General features: G+C 38.7%; 1 protein-coding gene across 29 annotated transcripts in view; it reads left to right on the top strand.

The window, feature by feature from the left end:
- LOC142748889 (protocadherin gamma-C5-like) overlaps nucleotides 1–14,730 on the top strand; it is a 352,928-nt gene that overhangs the window by 315,307 nt on the left and 22,891 nt on the right. Inside the window, exon 1 of one of the 29 annotated variants that reach the window (XM_075856229.1) lies at nucleotides 9,731–12,289. The exons of the other annotated variants lie outside the window; for them this stretch is intronic. Coding sequence (XP_075712344.1) covers nucleotides 9,860–12,289 — 2,430 coding nt within the window. The 5' untranslated portion in view covers nucleotides 9,731–9,859. Of the gene's footprint in view, nucleotides 1–9,730; nucleotides 12,290–14,730 lie in introns of those variants that run through there. 29 annotated transcript variants of the gene reach the window in all.

Genomic DNA, 14,730 nt, shown 5'->3' with positions numbered 1-14,730 from the left:
TAACCATCCCATGGTACATAAACTGTTTGGACGGCAGATTTTTATATTGTTTAGCTCTTCCCTCCTATTGCATATAGCATTGGATTTTGGGGATGATAAGTAATAGGCAGTCTATTTAGTAGACGCAAGGTTTAAATATATCCCCCTCGATCCTCTTTGTTCAAAAGGCAATCAGTTTTCCAAGATTTTGTAAAATAGCTTGTATTTTTACCTCTAATGTTCCGGTGAGCCTCTGTAATCCATGTGCGGGAGCAATCTGTTAACAGGTGGGACGAAAAAGCCTTCCAACGGCAAATTCCAGGCTATATATTCATCTGTTTCTCAACCCACTTTGGAGCTCCACCGCAAGGTCGGATGGCTTTAGATTTTCTTCTGAATATCCGCTTATTCCACACCGTGCACAAGGCGGCACGAGGTCCGGGAGGGCAAGAGCATATGCCGGCAATAAGGTGAATTACAATTCACATGATGTCTCCTTCCATATCATGTCTCCAAATTTGGTCAGGGATTTGCAGGGCCAGGTATGGACGTCACTACCTGCCCAGCTTGATTAAGTCAGCTGACGCGTTTCATCCCTACACGGGATTTCCTCAGAGCCGTTTTAGCAAGTGTAGCCAAGGGCATTGTATTTATAGTGTCCCAACAGTTATTTATTGGTTCCTCAATTGCAAGTGTAAAGAGGCTTTATTTCATATATATATATATAAAAACAGATGTGTATAGATTATATCATGTCATCTTTGCACAATATGTTTATTTGTAATTTGCAATTCAAAAAAGGAAAAAACTTTTCCTTTACATTTTAATCAGAACAAATAAATAAATAGATAATTCCTTTTATCATTAACCCACATCTATACGATATTTAGTTTATTAACATAATAATGGAGGATCAGTGGTATGTCTCGAAAATTAATACAGATAATCTGTTTAGTCTGACACGAATAGCATAGGGCAAAGTGATTTTTCACAATAGAACTATTCCAGATTATAATTTATTCCCGGATCATAGAAAAACGGAAAACAAATTTCTTCCCTTCCCCCAATGCATCCGTTCTAATCATATAGCCAATTTCTCACCTTTTTTAGCGTCATGCATTGACTAGATTATACAGTCTCTCGGGGAGGGCAGGGAAACACGTCTCATGCCAAAGGGCAATATAACCTGTGTCCCCACCCACCCCGAGAGTCCGCAAACTCATTGCCAATCTGCCAGAAAGAAAATTCTTTCAATAACGCAATCTTAATACATAATTTCTATTAATATCACCATTCTATATGGAACCAACAAGATATTCTCTGATCAATATGCCAGGTGCCTACTTATGGAGAGGAGGAATTATGTATATTATAGCGCAATCTGATCATTTCATAATCTTTTAATATGAGTTTCCAAAAGCCAAAATAGGACCATCTATATAAATATTCCATATTTCAAAGACAATATTTTCCATTAATTTTAATTCTTTTTGTTTTCATCATATTCCAAAATTAGAGCCTTTGGATAGAGATATTTCATACCTACTGGAATTACCATTTATTTAAGGGAACCATAGGGAAAACAAATACAAATACAGATTCTTTTTCTTTTTCATCATATCCCAAAGTTGTAGCCTTTGGATAGGGATATTTCATATATACTGGGATTACCATTTATTCAAAGGGACCATAGGGAAAAATAGGGAAAACAGATAGACCCATGTATTGGCACCATATAGTATTCATATTCCCCATTGGGAATGAAAATTTAACCGTTTAATTTTAAATTTACATTTTTTATTTTTTAATTTTTATATTTTTTTAATGATACGGGGCAAGTGGAGACTGCTCTGGACGCTGGTAAACAGCCATCCCAGCAGTAATCAACCTGCTCTCAACATTTTTAATACTCAAAGGAACATATTAAATTTTATTTCGTTATTTAGTCCCTTAGGGTTTAGGGTGCCTAGCGTATAAATCCACATGGTCTCCTTTTGTAGAAGTATACGGTTCCGATCACCCCCTCTTCTATCTTCAAATAATTGATAAATTCCCATAAATTTCAAACCTATAGGTGACTGTCCATGATGTGTCTTGAAATGTGCTGCTAGTGGATTCTTAATTTCCCCCTTGGTGATATCCAAAATGTGTTCACTTATACGTATATGTAACTCACGTTTCGTTTTCCCGATATATTGTTTCCCACATGGGCAGGTAACAGAATATACCACCATCGTTGAGCGGCAATTGATAAAATTGTAAACTTTAAATTCCTTTTTATGTTCACTATCGGAAAAAGTATCTGATTTCGTTACATATTTACAACATCTACACGAGCCACACTTGAACATTCCCTTTGGGCGTTTTTGCAGCCATAGGTCCCTTTCTGGGGTATTTCTCTTAAATTCAGAGCTGACCAATTTGTCCTTTAGTGTAGGTGCCCTTTTGGGGACCATACTTGGAATGTTTCCTACTATTGAATTGATCCTTTTATCCAATGTTAAATGTGGCCAGTTCTTTATCATAAGATTCCGCAGTATATCCCAGTGGGACCCATATCTGGAGATGAATCGAACTCTGTTATCACCATTGTCCCCCTTGTCTCTCTTCATAATTCCCTCTCTATTTTGTCTAAGTGCTCTATTATATCCTTTTTTAATTAGTTTTTTAGAGTACCCCCTATTTATAAAACGGGAGGAAAGATCTTGAGCTTCATTTTTAAAGTTTTCAAAATCAGTACAATTCCGTCGAATTCGAAGGAACTCACTGATTGGGATCCCCCTAATTTGAGAGGGCAAATGATGACTACTTGCTGCCAATAAGGTATTACCCGATGTCGGTTTTCGATACGTAGTTGTTTTAAGTCTATTCCCATCCCTATATATATTGAGGTCGAGAAAACTTATAGTGTTTCTACTATGTGTAAACGTCAAGAGGATATTCAAATTGTTAATATTGAGATCCCCAATAAATTCATTAAGAGAGTTCAAAGATCCTTTCCAACATAGTAGGATATCATCCATATATCTGAGCCAGGTAGATGCACACTTCCTGAAGAGGCGATGAGGATATACAATGAACTCCTCCCACCATCCCAGATGTAAACACGCATATGATGGTGCGCAGGAGGATCCCATGGCCGTTCCATGTATCTGGCGATAATACTTGCCATCAAAAGAAAAACAGTTATAATTCAAAATGAATTCCAACATCTCTATAATAAACTCATTTTGATGAGACCAATCTCCTCCTCTCCTCTCCAGGAAGTGCGCAGCAGCTCTCATGCCAATATTATGCGGAATCGATGTATACAACGACTCCACATCTAATCCCACCAAAATGAAATCATCATCAAGCGTTAAATTCTCGATTTTATTTAGAAGGTCTCCTGTATCCAAAACAAAGGAAGGCAATGTACGGACAAATGGTTTTAACTTCTCATCTATGTACTTCCCAAGGTGATCAGTCGGGCCATCACACCCTGAGATAATCGGTCTGCCCGGTGGCATATTCCTATTTTTATGCACCTTGGGAAGCACATAGATAGTCGGCATTCGTGGATCCCTCACCTCCAAATATTGGAATTCATGTCTATTGATTAGACCCTCATCCAATGCAAAAGCTAACTTTCTATTCAATATTTCAGTTATATTTTCCAATGGGTTATTTATTAAGAGGGTATAGGTATTCGTGTTTAGTTGTCTTTTGATCTCACTGACATAGTCCTCTTCCCTGAGGAGAACAACATTACCACCTTTATCGCTCGGTTTTATCACTATATTTTTTTCTTTTATTAATTCTTTCAGAGCTTTTCGTTCTTTTTTTGTTAAGTTGTCCTCACACAGAAAAGAGGACCAGTCAATGAGACCTATATCTCTAAGCATTGCCTCCAAGAAAGTCTGCGTATATCTATTGGAATATATGCTTGGCATAGTGCTACTTTTTTTCCGTAATCCTGTATATTCAGGGATGATATCAATATGATCTTCTGATCCATCCATATCTTCCAATGGGTTACCTTCCCTCCATAATTCCTTTAAATCTACCAGGGTATTCCAATCTGATAACGATAGATTGGGGGCTGTCTCTAAATTAGTTATTTCTCCCTGGAGTGATGGTCCTGCATCACCATTCCCACTATTTTTCTCATGTCTTTCCCCATGCCAGAGTCTCAAAAGGATCTTTCTCAAAAATAAATGGAGATCTTTACAGATCTCAAATTCCTTCCCAGGGGTAACAGGTGAGAAACCCAAACCTCGATTGAGTAGGGAGATATGATCCATTGTCAAAGGGAAGTCTGTTAAATTGATTATATTGTTAATATTATTTTCTATCTTCCCCTGCGTTGCCTTGTATTTGGACCTCCTTTTCTCTCTACTGATCTTTCCTCTCCGTATTTTCCTCTGTTTCTGTCCCCTAAAAAAGAGACCTTTGGTTGAGGTTCCTCAATTCTAGTATATCTCCCAGTCTCATTGTCACTGGATGGGTCACTCGTCGTTTCCCCATCCGTTGACATAAGGGTATTTCTTCTTATCCATGATCTACCTCTATTTTGTCTCTCTTTATTTTTTTTAAATGAAAAAATCTGCTTTTGTTCAAAGTCAAAGGTATCCCTTTGGAATTTTTTCCTTTTGCGTGTTGATATTTCCCGAAGTTCCATTTCCACCTCTCTTTTAAGGCTATCATTTAGTTTCCCAAATTCTGGGTCATTACAAAACATATCTAGCTTTTTAACACTTTCCTCAATTTCAGTAGTAAGTGATCCTAACATGATCTTCTCTTCCTCTATTAACAATTCCATCAAGTTCCTCGAGTGTCTTAAACATTCATTATCCCATTTTTCCAAAAATAATTCACTCTTGAAATGTGATGCTGGGACTGTACGTCTTCGCAAACCTCTTGGTGTTATATTAGATGTTTTATAGGCTTCCAAACTCTGAATATCCCATTTTCGTCTTAAATGACTCAATATGAGTCTACGATGGTTTTTAAAGAGGCCATATATATCTCCATTCAAAACTTCTGTATTTCTATTCATTTCGCAATTCAATAGTGCCGCAATCCGTGCGTCTACCTCAGTATCTAGACAATATGCCATTTCAAAAACACACCACTGATCCTCCCTAACTCCAAAAATAAAAAAATTGATTTCTCAAGGGTATATAAGAAAAAGGAGGGAACACCCTCCAGATAATTTACACAAAAAAGAAACAGGTTATGGCTAAACCATACCCAAAAATCATACCCAAAAATGCAATATACATATAGCACGGTGCCATTTCTGAAGAAGATATATACCAAAAAAGAAAAGAAAAAAGATCCAGAAATATATCAAGGCACTCTCAGGTAAATATAATTTATATAAAGTCAATTTTATTTAAACCTCCGAATATTTTCAGATACATTAATATATACATACAAAAAGTTTTTAAAAAAAATCTCCTGGCCAAGAGAGGAAGGATGACATATAATCTGATACACCTTTACATATTAATTAATTCACTCATACAGTACGTTTGTTCTCCCTAAGCATAGGGACAGATAATAAATTTGGAACAATCGCTAGGTTGTGTTCACACTTGCGTTTTTGGACAAAATAAATTTTATATGCTCAAAATGGCCACCATGCCTATTCATGACAAGTAGAAATATCTTTATCTTTATAATCTCCTATGTAGTGAAATTCCAATCCTGGGAGAATAACCATCCCATGGTACATAAACTGTTTGGACGGCAGATTTTTATATTGTTTAGCTCTTCCCTCCTATTGCATATAGCATTGGATTTTGGGGATGATAAGTAATAGGCAGTCTATTTAGTAGACGCAAGGTTTAAATATATCCCCCTCGATCCTCTTTGTTCAAAAGGCAATCAGTTTTCCAAGATTTTGTAAAATAGCTTGTATTTTTACCTCTAATGTTCCGGTGAGCCTCTGTAATCCATGTGCGGGAGCAATCTGTTAACAGGTGGGACGAAAAAGCCTTCCAACGGCAAATTCCAGGCTATATATTCATCTGTTTCTCAACCCACTTTGGAGCTCCACCGCAAGGTCGGATGGCTTTAGATTTTCTTCTGAATATCCGCTTATTCCACACCGTGCACAAGGCGGCACGAGGTCCGGGAGGGCAAGAGCATATGCCGGCAATAAGGTGAATTACAATTCACATGATGTCTCCTTCCATATCATGTCTCCAAATTTGGTCAGGGATTTGCAGGGCCAGGTATGGACGTCACTACCTGCCCAGCTTGATTAAGTCAGCTGACGCGTTTCATCCCTACACGGGATTTCCTCAGAGCCGTTTTAGCAAGTGTAGCCAAGGGCATTGTATTTATAGTGTCCCAACAGTTATTTATTGGTTCCTCAATTGCAAGTGTAAAGAGGCTTTATTTCATATATATATATAAAAACAGATGTGTATAGATTATATCATGTCATCTTTGCACAATATGTTTATTTGTAATTTGCAATTCAAAAAAGGAAAAAACTTTTCCTTTACATTTTAATCAGAACAAATAAATAAATAGATAATTCCTTTTATCATTAACCCACATCTATACGATATTTAGTTTATTAACATAATAATGGAGGATCAGTGGTATGTCTCGAAAATTAATACAGATAATCTGTTTAGTCTGACACGAATAGCATAGGGCAAAGTGATTTTTCACAATAGAACTATTCCAGATTATAATTTATTCCCGGATCATAGAAAAACGGAAAACAAATTTCTTCCCTTCCCCCAATGCATCCGTTCTAATCATATAGCCAATTTCTCACCTTTTTTAGCGTCATGCATTGACTAGATTATACAGTCTCTCGGGGAGGGCAGGGAAACTCGTCTCATGCCAAAGGGCAATATAACCTGTGTCCCCACCCACCCCGAGAGTCCGCAAACTCATTGCCAATCTGCCAGAAAGAAAATTCTTTCAATAACGCAATCTTAATACATAATTTCTATTAATATCACCATTCTATATGGAACCAACAAGATATTCTCTGATCAATATGCCAGGTGCCTACTTATGGAGAGGAGGAATTATGTATATTATAGCGCAATCTGATCATTTCATAATCTTCTAATATGAGTTTCCAAAAGCCAAAATAGGACCATCTATATAAATATTCCATATTTCAAAGACAATATTTTCCATTAATTTTAATTCTTTTTGTTTTCATCATATTCCAAAATTAGAGCCTTTGGATAGAGATATTTCATACCTACTGGAATTACCATTTATTTAAGGGAACCATAGGGAAAACAAATACAAATACAGATTCTTTTTCTTTTTCATCATATCCCAAAGTTGTAGCCTTTGGATAGGGATATTTCATATATACTGGGATTACCATTTATTCAAAGGGACCATAGGGAAAAATAGGGAAAACAGATAGACCCATGTATTGGCACCATATAGTATTCATATTCCCCATTGGGAATGAAAATGTAACCGTTTAATTTTAAATTTTTATTTTTTTTTTATTTTTTTTTATATTTTTAATGATAGGGGGCAAGTGGAGACTGCTCTGGACGCTGGTAAACAGCCATCCCAGCAGTAATCAACCTGCTCTCAACATTTTTAATACTCAAAGGAACATATTAAATTTTATTTCGTTATTTAGTCCCTTAGGGTTTAGGGTGCCTAGCGTATAAATCCACATGGTCTCCTTTTGTAGAAGTATACGGTTCCGATCACCCCCTCTTCTATCTTCAAATAATTGATAAATTCCCATAAATTTCAAACCTATAGGTGACTGTCCATGATGTGTCTTGAAATGTGCTGCTAGTGGATTCTTCATTTCCCCCTTGGTGATATCCAAAATGTGTTTACTTATACGTATATGTAACTCACGTTTCATATGTGTATATGTGTCAATGTGCAGTCACCAAGTGATCGTGATGTGAATTGGAGTCTTTCAAGGGTTTTGCTAGCATATCGCAATATTGTATTGAATTAGTTTCATAATAAATTGGGGTCCTTAACCAAATTCAAGCGAAGGTAAGGGTTGACACATCTGTACATAAATGTTAAATATATAGGGTAAAAGTAACGCATACAACACTATGTTGAGGACTAGTTCTGTGTCAAGGAGAAGGAGTGTCTGGTCTAATAGGTGGATAGTTGGGCCAATTTATATGAATAGTGATTAGGTACTGGAGATGTACTGCAGGCAGGGCCAGCCTTTGGGGTGTGCGACCTGTGCCATCGCACAGGGCACATCACTCCAGCAGGCGGAAGGGGGTGCTGCACTGGCTCCCTTCCCTTGCTTGTGTTTGTGAAGCGCCCGTGCCCGACAACTCCACAGCTGCCTTTCTGCCCAGGCGCTCCTTCTTTGCTCAGTGGAGTAAACTACCACTGTAGCAGCCATAGTTGCTCCCTGCGCAGGCCAGCCTGATAACGTCATTGGATCACGGTGGCCTATGCATGGATGCGACTGCTTTGTGAGTACTAGGTGAGTAAAAAAAATTTGTTTTATTTGATTGGGTGGCACTGTTTACAAGGGGGAGGTGGGGGCTGTATGACACTATCTACGAAGGGGAGGTGGAGGCACTGTTTACAAGGGGGAGGTCTTGGTCTGTATGGCACTATCTACTAAGGGGAGGTGGGGGTACTGTCTACAAGGGGGAGGTGGGGGCTGTATGGCAGAATCTACAGGGGGCTGTATGGCAGAATCTACAGGGGGCTGCATGGGACAATCTACAGGGGGCACAATCTACAAGGAGGGCTGTGTGTGGGACCGAGGGGAGGGGGACATTATACTGTGGGGGAGCACTAAGGGGGCATTATATTGTGTGGGGGCACTATAAAGGGCATCATACTTTATGGGGGCACTAAAAAGGGCATTATACTTTTTTATGGGGCATTTTTTTTATGATGGGGTGGGGGGCGAAATTAAATTTTGCACGGGGCACCATCTATCCTAATGCCGGCCCTGATTGCATGGTTGCTTGCAAGGTAATAATCTTTACATATTATGATATTACGATGAATTCTGCTAAGTGATCAAAATAATTGCAGGTTCTGTGTAGTACTGTACAACCCGGGCAACAATGATAATACTTAAATACTTTCTCAAGAAAGGCCCACACCGGGGCTGAAACGTCGCACTCTATATGGGTGAATAAAACAATTTTCACTAGATAAAATTGAGTGGAGGGCTGCCTATCTTCTGGATATCTTTATGTGGGGCTGGAGATCGAGGTCCTGAGGCTTGCACACACAGCTGTACAGAGAAATATTCTCTTCTTTTGTGCTGTTTTTCTTTTTACGATAAATAGATGATAGATAGATAGATAGATAGATAGATAGATAGATAGATAGATAGATAGATAGATAGATAGATAGATAGATAGATAGATAGAAAAAGACTGATTAAATTGTAAGGGAATACTATAACGTTTGTATCTAGAAATTCAAATTGTTGCCTTACATAAATATTTGAATTATTTCCCAAACTGTTGTAAATGGACAGGGTGCAGAGTGTACATATCTTTGATCATCTAGTATAAATTATTGTAAAATATGATAGCACTGCATAAGTAATTTTATATGTCCATTATGTTTATCTGAGAGACTGATGAAGTAGATACATAATAGCATGGAAATATGGAAATCCCTATTAAAAAAAAAAAAAGAAGTAGACCTGCAATTCCTAGGCGAAACACTGAGTGTCGCTATTGTTCAGTATGGTGACATTGTTACATGTGGAGGTCCGTTGGAGTTTTCAGTAAATAGTGCAGAGAGACATCCTCCTCCGATACACTGGATTGTAAAGCTCACAAAGACAGGGGATTGTACAGTATATCCTGATCTATTGCCAGTAGACGTGGAGGATACAGTATTTCTACAGAATACAGGAGACAGATCTCAACTTCTTACTATGGTTCTCCAGGATATCAAAGGCAGAAGAACTTGGAGTACAATGAAATGGCAAGTAATATGCTTTGTATTACTTTCTTGTAGGCTTCAGGCTATTTCTGGGGAGCTTCGTTATTCAATTCCTGAAGAGACAAAGAAAGGCTTCTTGGTAGGGAATATTGCTAAGGACCTGAACTTAAATATTAAGCAGTTGACAATGAGAAAATTTCACATCTCATCTACAAATGCAGAACATTTCTTTCATGTTAACCTGGAAGATGGCAACCTCTATGTTTCAGACAGAATAGACAGAGAGACTATTTGCGAGACAGCATCCAGTTGTTTACTAAGCCTTGAAGCTGTGGCTGAAAATCCTTTGTCTAGGTTTCCAGTGAAGGTTGAAATTCAGGATATTAATGATAATCCTCCCGTGTTTTCCAAGAGCATTATTAATTTAGAAATAAGTGAATTGACCCAACCAGGGACAAAATTTGTTCTTGTTAATGCAGTGGACCCAGATGTTGGAATTAACTCTTTGCAAACCTACAAAATTTCTGAAAGCAATTATTTCAATCTGCGTGAAAAGATAAGCAATGATGGTAGAAGATACCCAGAACTAGTGTTACAGAAGATGTTAGACCGAGAGCAGCAGTCATCTTATGAAATTATATTAACAGCTTTGGATGGAGGTCAGCCTATAAAGACGGGGACAGCTGTCATTAAAATAAGTGTCAGCGATATAAATGATAACCCGCCTTTATTCAAAAAAGAGCTGTACCAGGTTAGCATGGCTGAAAATGTCCCGGTCAATTCATTGGTGTTACAGCTGGATGCCACCGATGAAGACGAAGGTGTAAATGGTCAGATAACCTATGCCTTTAGCCATATCAATAAAATAGCTCAACAGATTTTCTCAATACATCCCAAGACTGGAGAAATTAGAACAAAAGGTCATCTGGATTTTGAGAAAAGTAAGAGCTATGACATGATCATTGAAGCTGAGGATGGAGGAGGCCTAGTCTCTCATTCCAAGGTGGTTGTGAAGATCATTGATGCGAATGACAATGCACCCGAGATAGTTCTTTCATCCATCTCTAACACAATACCTGAGGACGCTTTACCAGGTACACTGATAGCGCTTATTAACATACGTGATATAGATTCTGGAGCAAATGGAGATATCTCTTGTAAAATAACAGGCTCGGTGCCTTTTGAGATAATGTCCTCGTCTAGCAACTACTATAGACTCCAAACGTCGAATACCGTGGACAGAGAAGATAATGATGTCTATAACATAACAATTACAGCTACCGATAGAGGATCTCCTCCTCTGTCCACTACTAAGTCCATTCGACTGGAAGTGACAGATGTGAACGATAATTCCCCTGTGTTTGACCAAACAAGATATGATGTGTATGTCCCAGAGAATAAAGCAGCAGGTTCCTTACTCTTTACAGTTCAGGCGTCTGATCTGGACCTTAACGATAATGGTAAAATTCGGTATTCTATCATTAATAGCAATATAGATGATGTGCCAGTATCGTTATATATTTCAATGAACTCAGAAACGGGAGACCTTTATGCTCAACGACTTTTCGATTATGAAACGGTGCGTGAGTTCGAAGTTAAAATAATGGCAGAAGATCATGGAACTCCTCGACTGACCAGCAATGTCACTGCAAGAATTTATGTCATAGATCAAAATGACAATCATCCCAAGATCCTATATCCCTCCAGTGGAAGAGGTGGGTCAGCACAGTTTGAGACAGTTCCTCGTTCTTCTCAGAAAGGTTATTTAGTCACCAAAGTAGTGGCAGTAGATGCAGATTCTGGCCACAATGCCTGGCTCTCCTATGAGTTCCTTAGCGTTCCAGAGCCTTCATCCTTTACCATTGGTCGGCACAGTGGTGAGATACGAACATCCCGTACTTTTGAAGAGAAAGAAACATTGAAGCACTCTGTAGTAGTGATTGTGAAGGACCATGGGACTCCACCTCTATCGGCCACTGTAACCCTAAATCTAGTGGTCGCAGAAAATTTTCAGCAAGATATTTCAAAGATAAATACTCAACCACAGAACTCCGACCTTTCATCCAATATGAATATCTATTTAGTAATAGCTTTGGCTGCAATATCTTTTCTGTTTACTTTGACTGTTATGGCTGCAATAATATCCAGATGGAGGAGGTCAAAGTCAAGTCATCCCAAAGCGTTTGGATACCTAACAACAGACATGTATTCTCAGGTTGGACCAAGATTCCCAGTGAATTATGCAGCATCGACTCTGCCATATTCACGTGATATATCTGTAGCTCTAGACTCTACTGAAAGTGAATTTGCTTTTCTGAAACCAGCACAGTCTGCTCCAACAGAGAATCCAATAGAGTCTGATGATTCTGGGATTGGAATTAATGCTTTAAGTGACTCTTCATCAACAGATTTGATTAAACAGGTAACAATATTTTCATGTTTATGTAAAAGATTAAGAAATATGTGTGTAGATAGACAGACAGATAGACAGACAGACAGACAGACAGATAGATAGATAGATAGATAGATAGATAGATAGATAGATAGATAGATAGATAGATAGATAGATAGATGGATGGATGGATGGATGGATGGACGGACGGACGGACGGACGGACGGACGGACGGACGGATAGATAGATAGAGTATGGAGAGACTGGTGTATTATCTGTGGAGCACCAGTATCAATTAATCTCCCTCATAGGGTTTGCATATACGTAGTATATATGATGGAAATATTTTCAGTAAAGTGGCACATGGTTTAGTATACCTACTGGTCCAATATCTCAAGTCGTCAAAATAGGAAGCAAAAGTGTCTAAATGACAGGTGACAGCCACGTGATTCATCTTATCTTGCATTTTGATTGGACATTAAAAATGTAAATTATTTTGGGAAATCCGACTAATTATGTAACTTGTCTGGTGACTGGTGCTCCAGCAGAATCTTACTTATGCCTGGTTTACACGAGCGTGTGCGTTTTGCGCACGCAAAAAACGCGGCGTTTTGCGTGCGCAAAAGGCACTTAACAGCTCCGTGTGTCATCAGCGTATGATGCGCGGCTGCGTGGTTTTCGCGCAGCCGCCATCATTATGTCACTCCGTTTGGATGTTTGTAAACAGAAAAGCATGTGGTGCTTTTCTGTTTACATTCAGAGTTTGACAGTTGTTGCGCGAATCACGCTGTTCGCATGGAAGTGCTTCTGTGTGACCTGCGTGATTTTCACTCGCCCATTGACTTCAATGGGTGCGTGATGCGCGAACAGCGCACAAATATAGGACATGTCGTGAGTTTTTTTCAGCGGACTCACGCTGAGCAAAACTCACTGACTGTCTGCATGCCCCCATAGACTTACATAGGTCCGTACGACATGCGTGAAAAGCACGCGCGTCGCACGGACGTAGATCACGCTCGTGTAAACGAGGCCTTATTCTGTAGCTTCAGTATCTGCACTACATGTAAGGCTTCGTTCACATCTGCGTCAGGTCTCCATTCTGACGTTCCGTCTGAGCTTTCCGTCGGATCGGAGCTCTTACTGACACAAGCGGAAATCATAGGCTTCCGTTTCCATCACCATTGATTTCAATGGTCATGGATCCGGTGCCAATGGTTTCCGTTTGTCTCCGTTGTGCAAGGGTTCCGTCGTTTAGTCGAATACACTACTTCATACAGAAGAATCCAGAAAAATAATAATTATAAAGCGCAGTATACTTTTTCACAATGGAAGCCTATGGGCGACATATGCCACTGTATACCTATACAGCGGCAAACATCATAGGTATACGTCGGGAGTATCTTAGCTCCGACGGACTGTACGTCTATTCACAGTGGGAAAAAGGCCTAAAAAATGATTACTTCACAGATTCTACAGTTTGTAAATACAATGGAAAAGGCTGTAACGCTTATCTTTCAATAATGTACTTAAAATGGAAAGCACAATGATGCTGCATTTCAACAATGTAAACAATGTAAATAATCTGAATATAGGGCAGAGGGGGATTGTCTGTTTACATAGGTTATTCACGGACATGGAGTGTGAGCCAGAGGTGAGTATAGTGTAAAATTAGAGCAACCACAATCAAAAATAAGAGGCAGCACTCCAGTGGTGCTGCCTCTTCTTTTGGATTGTGGTTAAACTTGTTTGGGATCTCATGTCAAGATTCCCCTGAGGATAGCACCCATATTTCTATGCTACGGTGCAGCTCCTACATCTCGTTTGTTCATGTAAAATTAGAGTGTGCTTCATCGTCAGTTATATGGTCTCATTTATCAAAACTGTCTAACAGGAGAACTGGCCATAACAACCAATCACAGTGCATCTTTCATTTTATCACAGCAGTTCCAGAAATGAAAGCTGAGCACTGATTAGTTGCTATGGCCAGTTTTTTCTCTTAGACAGTTTTGATAAATCTTGTGTACATACCAGGAGAACTCTTGTACATATGGATATATTTTGTAAAATGATTGCGTTGTCCTTTTATTGTATCAGTGAGTAATTTAACAAATTCATGTTAAAAATATTCTACATTGTTCATTAAGAGCATGCATTACCAATAAGCCTCATACACTAAGATGCATAAAATAATGTATATCACTTGCATTGAATACAATATATCCTTCATTGTCAGAGCCCCCCACCATTCCTTAAAGTTTAGACCCAGTTGTCTTCTTCAGTAGTGACATGAGTTGTTTGCGGATCGTGGCGTACTACGGTTGGACTACTGTATGTGTTTTCTTTTAGTGAACATGTTTTGCATCTTAAGTGTATTCCATTTGATGCATCATTTTCTTATATCACTGCACATGTATATTTAACACTTCGCATCATTCTGCAGTAGGTCAACTCTTTGTTTATGACTTAAGGTC

This window comes from Rhinoderma darwinii, chromosome 3, assembly GCF_050947455.1.
Source record: "Rhinoderma darwinii isolate aRhiDar2 chromosome 3, aRhiDar2.hap1, whole genome shotgun sequence".
Lineage (NCBI taxonomy): Eukaryota > Metazoa > Chordata > Amphibia > Anura > Rhinodermatidae > Rhinoderma > Rhinoderma darwinii.
This window is presented reverse-complemented; position numbering and strand designations above follow the sequence as displayed.